The sequence below is a fragment of the Lepeophtheirus salmonis genome, chromosome 1 (assembly GCF_016086655.4).
Source record: "Lepeophtheirus salmonis chromosome 1, UVic_Lsal_1.4, whole genome shotgun sequence".
Lineage (NCBI taxonomy): Eukaryota > Metazoa > Arthropoda > Copepoda > Siphonostomatoida > Caligidae > Lepeophtheirus > Lepeophtheirus salmonis.
In genome coordinates this window covers 38,875,346-38,885,351 of record NC_052131.2, presented here as the reverse complement: position 1 = coordinate 38,885,351, position 10,006 = coordinate 38,875,346, and the positions used below count along the sequence as shown (strand labels likewise).

The window sequence follows — 10,006 nt, the reverse complement described above, 5'->3', positions numbered from 1 at the left end:
AAGGATTGACCATATTAATTTAATATTAATAGAAATGAGAGATAACTATTATTAACTTAATTAGTTGAGGAATATAAATGATAGGTATCCAGTCTCATTTTTCATAAATGATCCTAGTTTTATTGTGTTTTTTTTTTGTTTGTTAAAATTCTACATAAAATGTAGGCATGGGTATGACTCATGAGGGAGTGACCGGTAGAGTGGGCACTGAACGGACTGTCAATACATAATAATTAATGTGACTCAATCGCAAATGGAAATCACATTTAATCCATGGGGATGACCTTGAAGCCAGTTTACATATTACTAAACAAAATCCTTGAAATGGCCATATTTTTTAATCAAAACAATCCAGGTCAAAATTGCCTCATTATCTAATAGAAATGGCCGACTTGTTATTGTTTATATAAATTTAAGAAGGTTGTAAACAATTTTGTTTTTCTGTGGGAGATGCAACAGGTAGTGAAAATACAGATTGAATACATAAAATTTTGGGAGGAGGACATTGTTCCGGGGATTTTCACCACCAATAGGAAATAAATCCATATTTCAATAGAAATCAACTACGACGCAGACACTAGAATTAATATAAATATGAAACCCTAGAGTGACATTCTCCTCAATTCTCAAAAATAGAGTGTGCACGCGAATCTCGTCTTTAAAGTACATACTACAACATTATTATTTATTAAAATAGTTGCAAGTTACAGCTAAGATAGGAAAATCTAAATTCATAATTGTAATTAATACTCGTATATTACATTTTTGAGACTAGCAAAAGGAGAAACCATGGGAATAAATAAGTTCTTGAGCTTCAATAACTCCCTTCTCGTCATTTTCTTTATTCTTCTATCCATTAGTAGGGAAGGTAAGATTCTCCTAAATAAAGGACTTCTCCATATTTATCTAATTGTATGTTATAAAAGGCCTCTCCACCAATTTAAAAAGAGTCAAACGGAATGATCTAGTTCGATGCGGATTGACAGAGTCTGTTTGTAAGTGGACTTGTCGTCTTGGAGGACACTCTGGTGGATTTTGTTCCCCAGATGCAGATGGTGGAAGTTCGTGTATTTGCTCAGAAGAGGATTTGGAGAAATATGTTTGCGGCGGAGATGTTGGTCCAGAGATTGCTGGATACTCTTGTGCTGGATTTTGTCAGGCTAAGGGAAGACAATCAGGTAAGATACATGTTACCATTATTTTTATGAGAAGGCTCCTTGTTTAAATATTTCTTCATAAGAGCTTCAAATGTTATATTTCAGTTATTTATCCTATATTTGTGTCATCATCATTTACTAGAGTAGAAAACGATTGAAAAAGGCCATAAATAATACCGACGGAATGTAATGGTTAAAACTTAATAGATGTGCATTTTATATGTATTCCTCAAATCAAGTTACATTTATGAATAAGGAGTATAGTTAATTACCTTTTACCTACTCCATTTATTAAGAAAAATTGAAAAACGTCCAAAAATGCATAGAGTGGATGGAGGGAGGGAAAATAAGTATGTTGAATCCTATATTTTTTGGAGGCTACATAGTAATGATACGTTTTTACAATAAATGCCAAATACAGTAATGTTTAAATCATATGATCTCCAAGTACTAAGTAGTTATATAAGTTTTCAACAACTCTATGATTTAAAGATTATCTAGGTAGGTATACATTTGGTATAAATAATATGTACCTATGTATCTATATACATTATAGTTGTTGTATCTAGGCCATTATGCAAGGTTATTCAGTCAAAAATATATACACAAAATTTGTCAATTTATAGTACAAATGTATGAGCTCTTTATTATTTGAATCCATAAATCCCTCTCGACTATAATGAATTTATACATTAAAAGTTATTACCTTATTGTATGTAATGTTTTAAGATCATTCACAAAATGCTCTTTCAAGAAGCATAACTTTTTTTTGATACGCAAAGACAATCATGTAGAAAAAGGTACTTGTACTCAATGAGTGCTTATTTATTTTGAAGGAAGTCTCTGGTTGTACCAATAATATTTTTACAACTATTGATTTAGTATTTATTGGTTGTATGTATGTATATTGTACACTCTCTTTTGATTTATAACCATGATTAATTAATTGATTGCATAATTTTTTATTTAATTATACGTATGTATATTAAAAATGAATCTAATTGCAACTCTCTTAAGTGCATAATTCGTCTATAAACAATTTAAATATTAAATAGGTATCCTTGAATTAATTAGGTATATATTATAGATAATATTTTTAAGTTTTCAATGCTCTTCCTCTTATTTACTTCCGTCAACATACACTTAGTTATACCTACTATTAATAGATCCTTGATAAAAAAATAACCATGCTAATATATCCATTTTTTTATTTTGAAAACAGGAAATTGTGATCTGATTAAGAACGAATGTGCTTGTACAAAAGAGTATCTCCAATTAAGTCACATCAAATGTATCAATGATGAAGTTTGCTCCGTTTTCTGTCAGTACAAGGAAAGAAAAGCTAATGGAAGATGTGAAGGACCCAATAAATGGGACTGCAAATGTTATTCCATGAAAGAATTAAATCTACTCTAAGTCTAATTTCTCTATACAATACTATATACAGTTATAGCATTCTTATTTCGACCATTTACATTTATTGTATTAATTTATTTTATATTATTTTAATAAGAAGAATATGTAATATATTTTCTAAATTCTTAAATATTCTCATATATTGTACCTAATATCTTTTCATATTTATATTTTGAAAATATATGATTATTTTCCCTTTAAAAACGTAACGTTGTCCATTTATAATTCTGCACAACCTCGATTCACATTGCCTTTTAAAGAAATATTTTTAACATATTAATATTGCATACGAGTTACGACGTATGTGTAAATACAAAATTAAGTATTTTGGTTTTATATGTCGTATCAAAGAAAAATAATTAATTTACCTGTGTCTTTTAAAGAATTTACAACAATATATTCTTTGAAATGTTTTAAAAGTTTATTTGGAGAATCGTCCTTGGGAAATGGGTGTTTTGAAATTTGGATTGATCTTAATGGTATTAAGTATAAGCAGAGTTGCCACTCCTGGGGATTCATGCCAAGATCTTAGGATATTGCCGTTATATTAGGGATGATATTAAGCATTAGCTTGGAATTTTATCCAAGCAATAATAATTGATTACTTTCGTTTGATAATGATATCAATTATATCTCTAAACTTTGTTTATCTAAAACTTCTGTTTATATGGCAATTTTTTAGTAAATAATAGTGTTGTGATCTTTTATGAAGACTTTTAGAAACCAAGACCCAAGTGAAAAAATCAATTTAAAGAAAAATTGATTTAGATCATCACGGTAATGAGAACAAGGTATTCATAAATATTTCTGGAGAACTACATCACTTGTACAATACTTGAATTAATCAATCCTCCAATCATAGATGAAAGTGTGGAATCCTAAAAGTTATTAAATTAATTGAAAATTTACCCCCTTTTACCTATATATTTCTTGAGGACTTGACCTCAATTTAAGAAGTGTGTTGTAAAAATTAATCAAGGAAAACTTTAGTGAAGGCTTAATTTGTGACTAAAAATAAATCACTTATTTGACTTGAAGAAAAGTAACCTGTCATGAATTTACACTTGTTTTGAATGTACCTTTAATTTTGAGGTATATTTTTATATATAAATGAAAATGCTTCGAGTCTCAAAATTAATGTCATTGGTTAATTAAATCATTGTATGACAATGGGGCATATGGTCCAGTTTGTTAATATTAATTTTATGCTAACTGAGTATAGATACTCGGTTATTATTGTTCATTTAATACTACAGCTTTGTACATCTGTGTCATCTTGCGGATATGATGGTTTATTCAGTTTGATCATTTCCAAATGGTAAAGTCTACATGCAATATTTTTTTTTTGTGATTGGTAATCTGAAGATTGTTTTTTTTAAAGCTATTATCATTATTCTTTAGTTCTTGAAGAGATAAAATCTAAGTAAAATCACACTAATGCGTGTACTCATAAAAGACGGAGAGTAACAAAGAGGATTTGCTCGGGAGTTATAAGGATAGTAATAAGTAAGTAGTCATACGTCATTCCAACCTATTAGTTCTTCCTATATAATGAGCGGGATTTGTGTTTTATTTTTTTCCTCACATAGCTGCTCACAGCTAATGTAATAAAATGTAATGGCAAATGGCATCTATGTAAGGAAATACTGAAAAGAAAGAAAGAAATGTAATTATTTTTGGATATATTTAAATGGGTAAGATTTGAGCTGTTAAAGTTTCAATTTACTGCATTTAATCTATAAATATGAAAACATTCTTTTGTACAACTGTCAATTATAAAAAGAGTACCTTCCATATTCATTTCAGTGTTCCTGTAGCAATCAGGCAGAGGGGGAGCTGCCCCCTACTTCAAAAAAAAAAAATCAAAGATATTACTCTTTATTATATATACTGACTATCGTTACAGTTGAAAATAATATGATCTAACGGTATGCTATTAGACAAAGAACCCCAAAATTAACGTGATCACGGATCACCCTGATAATTTGAGGAATGTTTTGGAGAGCAGCTTAGCTATCATAAATTTCATTGGATTAACAGCAAGCACCTATGAAAAGAAGGAAATAAACGCAAATCATATCCATATCTACCCATGATATAAGCAGAAATTAGTACGATCTCGGTCTTCAATTCTCCTTTGAGTCTAAAAAGGACTTACGATCATAACTCCGCAACAAATCGTCAGTGTTACTTTCATATTTTCAGTAGTGATTACTTTATACTTTAAGAATAAAAGAATAAAGATAATAGCTTTGGAAAATATAAGAACACTATTGCAATGACAAAAAAGAGCAGGATCTTCGATTATCCTATTGTTTTAGCCTATAACTATTGTCATATCTCGGCCAAAAAAAATTAAATGCAACACCTCCTAGCTAAAAATTAGTTTCTACAGCTTTACTATTAGTTATTACTATACTTAGGATTTGTGAGTGAGAGATCCCTTTAACCTTCTTGGGAAAAACTACTGTTTTTGCCTTGATTAGTGTAAAAAATTTTCATTTTTCTTAACTGATACGAAATAAATAGTGAAAATTTGGGTTCTATTCAGGTTACGCACCAGCTTTTGATTTGCTATACCAAGAATTTGGTGGGAACCACTAGATCACTCAATAGATTGCTATTTGTGTACTCCGGATACAAAGTACCGTGGAGGAAAAACTTATCAAAATATTAGGTCATCCATTGCTCCAGTACCACACTCGTCAGAGCTTCCAGTACCAAAGCTTCCAAAATTAACAAGTCCAATAATTTTCAAAAAATGTAATGATACCACAGATATGGGTTTCAATAACCCAATTCAATAAAAAAGTCCATACTTCCCAAACCAAGAAGACTTAAACAATTTAATTAAAGAGGTTAATCTCAAAAAATACAATGCTGAGATCTTAACATCAAGGCTAAAACAATGGGATTTATTAGACGAGAATGTGCTTATAATCGTTCATAGAAAATTCCATGACAAATTTTCAACTTTTGATACATAAAGCTTTTATCATAATGTGACTGGCCTTTTTGAAGAATTGAAAATTTCCCTAAATATCAATGATTGACGTCTTTTCATAGATAGTTCACACAAAAGCCTTAAATCAGTGTTGCTTCATAACACCAATAAATAATTGTCCATTCCTCTGGCTCTCACTCAGTCCAACACAAAGAAAAATATAATAATATAAAGACCTTGATAGATTCCATAAAATATAAAGAGTACAAATGGGAAGTAATATTTTATTTCAAAATGGTAGCATTTTCATGGGTTTACAATGTGGTTACACTAAATTCCCTTGCCATATCTGTGTATGGGATAGCAGAGATGACTCTGCACATTATCGTAAGAAGCCCTGGCCAAAGCGACTCGAATTTACTCTGGGAAAGAAAAATATTAAACGGGAGCCATTGATAGATCCAGAAAAAAGTTTCGTATCCACCACTTCACTTGAAACTTGGTTTAATGAAGTAATTCATGAGAACTTTAGATAAGAAGTCTAAAGCCTTCCTGAGCCAACACCAGCCAAAAAAAAGAGACTGGAGTGTTTACAGGTCCTCAAATAAGAAAAATCATGAATTGTAAAGAGTTCCGTAAGAAGCTCAAGAAAAAAGAAAGATTAGTATGAAATAGTTTCGTTGAAGTTGTGAAATGATTTTTACCCAAAAATCATTGTTATGTTATGTAATCATATGTTAAGCTTGTGAAGGCTATGTTGGACAATTACAGAAAGATGGGCTGTCCCACAAGCTACATACGGGAGAGTGAGGATACATGTTAGAAGAAAGTTGTTGTTTTTTTTCTTTAACGGTCATAAGTTTCACAATTTAGAAGATAATTCAACGCCCGGCAACATGAAATAGTTAGTAACCTAAGACAAATAACTCCAATGTATTTTTGATGTAGTGCAATAATTAATAGCCATTTATTGGTGTTTTAGAAACTAACCAAAAGTATATGAGAGATGATACAGGGTAGGATTAGACATTTTACAACAGGAAGAAACATGTAAAAACTGTCATTGGTTATACTCAAGCATTCATTTTACTTTTATTTTAGTTTGTCAGTATAAATTTAACACTTATAATTGCATACATAAGATAAACAAATAAAACATTTACAGAAATAGAGCATATTTAATAATAAAATTTAAAAAATATTTTTTTTACTATTTACCATGATTGATTATTAAAGTATATCATGAAATTACACAAGAAACAAAACATAATTAAATATAATATATTTATATAGTACGAGTTTAAATAATAAAAATGGGGTGTAACAATTCTCCTCCATAGTGTTGGAATCAGAATAAATAATGTATACTGTATATTGAAACAAATAATATATTATAAATATGTAATTGAACAATCTATGACATTTAATAAAATAAAATTAAAATCTTATGTTGTAAAATAGGAATATATATCAACAAACACTTAGCTAAAATGTTTACTTTTTGTTCCAAAAATTTCAAGGTCAAAACTCTCTATAATTGTAACAATTAGACAGCGTGGGGTTTTATCTTGATTTGATAAAAAACAGAAAAAATTCAATTGTATAAGAACAGGGTGGTTAGATAACTTTACAATTGAAAGTTATTGGCAATGTAACATGTCTCCTCCGTAACAAGTATCCTCACTCTCCCCAATGTTAGATTCTCATTTGGAAAATTTTAAAGAAAATATGGGGATGTATTCTGAAGAATAAGGCAAGTGATTTTACCAAGATATGCTCAGGTTGGAGCAGGGATACCAAGGGTCTTATAATGAAAACATAATGTGAGACTATATTTGGGAATAAATTGGAGAAATTTATATGGAATTTTATCGAAAAAAAACAAAAAAAAAACATCTTTGAATCATTTAAATAAATATATTTATAGTTAATAATATAGGCATTGCAATATCAAATAAAATAAAGAAAAAAATTATAATTAATATATGCTACTGTATGCAGTTCGGAAGTTTGGAAGAAAAAGTGTATTGCCAGCTTTTTGCTCTTATAATTTCCACTCAGAGTAAGACGTAACAAAATGAATTTGCTTTATTTTTATACATATTAGATGATTGCTTTACTAATATACAATCATTCCCACTAAGTAAATAATGATCAATTAATTTGAATATGAAGTATCTATTAACTTGTTTAATTCCCTTACATATAAATTATGTATATGGAATCAATAATGATTCAATTTTGTCGTCGGAATAACATTGTCATCTATATTCAAACAATCTAACCAGCTTATTGTTTTTAAATTTCTTAATAAATATTAAAAATTGAATAAACCAAAAATCAATCAAAATAGACCTTTTTTCAAAAGTATTTTTTTACTTCGTTATTGAAATATTAAGGTATATTCTATAAGTTCAGCTATAATATAAAGTACAATGTATTTGAAGAAAAAATAAAAAAGATATTAGCATCTAAGCAAGGTCCTTTATTTTACTCGTTTTTTTGGTGGTTATATACATTTTTTATTATTTCTAATCAAGATAACGAAATAAATAATTCATTTTTTAATTGCTGAAATGTTTGTTTCAATTAGTTATTTACTTTGATTTTCATATATACCATTTTTTCATATCGAAATATGGGACTGAATCTTAGTTATACCTTACAAACTTGATTTAAAAAAAGGTTCTAAATGACAAAACATCATCGATTGAACATATTAATAGTCATATTTGTGTTCTACAACATAAATAACAATAATAATTATGGGTTTCAGCCTGCGGGCGTTCCAAGATCTTCCTTTTGTTGCATAGTGTTACTAAAAACAACACTAAATATTTTAAATTATTTCTTATAAAACTGTATTTTTCTTTAAATACAAATTGCTTAAATTTGTTATTATGGTTGCTCATTTTCAAAAATTTTAGCACCTTTTTTTTTTTGAGGATTTTGCCCAAAAAATCGCTCAAAAATCCTATGTTTTTTTATAAATTATTATCAGGGACGGGATTACTGGGAAGTGCAAGGAGAATGCAGTAACGAGACTTATGGTATTGTTGAGTTAAGACCCTGGTCCTTGGTAAATCAGGAGTGTTTGCAGAACTCTATTTTGGGGAGGGTATCGTTTGTTTTTTTTAAATTTTTTTTTTTTTTTTGAAATTTTTTAAAATAGCATTCCTCATGGAGAATACTATAATTATAAATTATATTTAAATAAATATAGGTATATTTTATATTTTTAGAATGCATTTAAAAAAAAAATTATAGAAAAACTAAGCAAAAATTCTTTCTTTAGAGGGAGATATTAACATCATCAAGCATATGAATGAAGATGAAAGAAAAAAGAGCTCACACAACAACCGTTTTTCTAATTTATAATTTATAAGCTTTGTTTTTCTCTTCAAAAATCTCTCTTCTGGATATTAGTTAATATTTACACTGTAGATGTATGTTGTAGCTTACTCCATGACATTATATTTCTGCACCTCTTGTGAAGGTCTCCCGTATTATTATTTTTTTTTTTTTTTTTTTGGGGGGTGGGGGAAGGCTTGGTTTTTCGATTTTTCACTAAAAATAATCCTAAAATTAAACTTCATGATATAAAATTTCAAATATTTTTTTTTCTTTTTTAATTTCTAAAATCCATAGTTATTCACAAAAAAACAACGTATTCTCAAAAATTTTCAAAAATCATACAATATTAACGAAAAAATTCAAAAATCCAGTTATTCTCAAAAATTTATTTTTTGTGGAATTTTTTTTCCAAATCCTCAGCTTTTCAAATACTAGTATATTTTTAGGGGAAAAACTTTAAAAAAATCATAGCTTTTTTCAAAAAATTAAATTTTCGAAAAAAAAATTCAAAAATTTACAGAAAATTAATTTTTTTGGAGAAAAAATTTAAAAGATTAAAATAAATTTCAAATATTACATTTTCTAGTAAAAAGGGATAAATCATTAATTTAGAGGGTTACAGACCAACCCCTGGGGACGACCCTGCTTGTGCTACTAATTGTACAATATTTATTTACTTTTGTTATATAAGACAAAAGGAGTGCTTGTTTCTCTTGATATGTATACTGTATGTAGTAGTGCTAAGTCACTTGGTAGAAAAACTCAGTAAAAGTCCTTACTTCTCGTTTTTATTATTACCACTTTACAAGTCTTATCTCTTTAGAATACCTTCCAAAAGATGGACTTATGAAGGTACGCTTTAAGTATCTAGGGCTAGCGTTTTTTTGTCTTCAATAGTGCGGATGACAATGATCATCGGTCAATCAACTTTTTACTTCTTTCATTGTCTAGTCAGTTCATTTGTAAAAAGGACCGTTATTTTTTTGAGAGTGTTGGAGAAAACATCGAGCTCATTTATTTCTTCAAGTTTCTGAAAATCAAAACTACTAGTACTAGGTACTAATAGATATATTTCATCAGGTAGAATTGTAAGGATTGCACCTATGTTTATCTAATATGGTAAATAAGAGTTTAA

General features: G+C 28.7%; 1 protein-coding gene across 1 annotated transcript; it reads left to right on the top strand.

The window, feature by feature from the left end:
• Positions 1 to 576: 576 nt before the first annotated feature.
• LOC121126861 (uncharacterized) lies at positions 577 to 2,777 on the top strand. Its single transcript, XM_040722220.2, has 3 exons — positions 577 to 868; positions 927 to 1,178; positions 2,380 to 2,777. Exons 1-3 carry the CDS (start codon positions 790 to 792, stop codon positions 2,571 to 2,573), a joined length of 525 nt encoding a protein of 174 aa, XP_040578154.1. The 5' UTR covers positions 577 to 789; the 3' UTR covers positions 2,574 to 2,777.
• Positions 2,778 to 10,006: the final 7,229 nt, after the last annotated feature.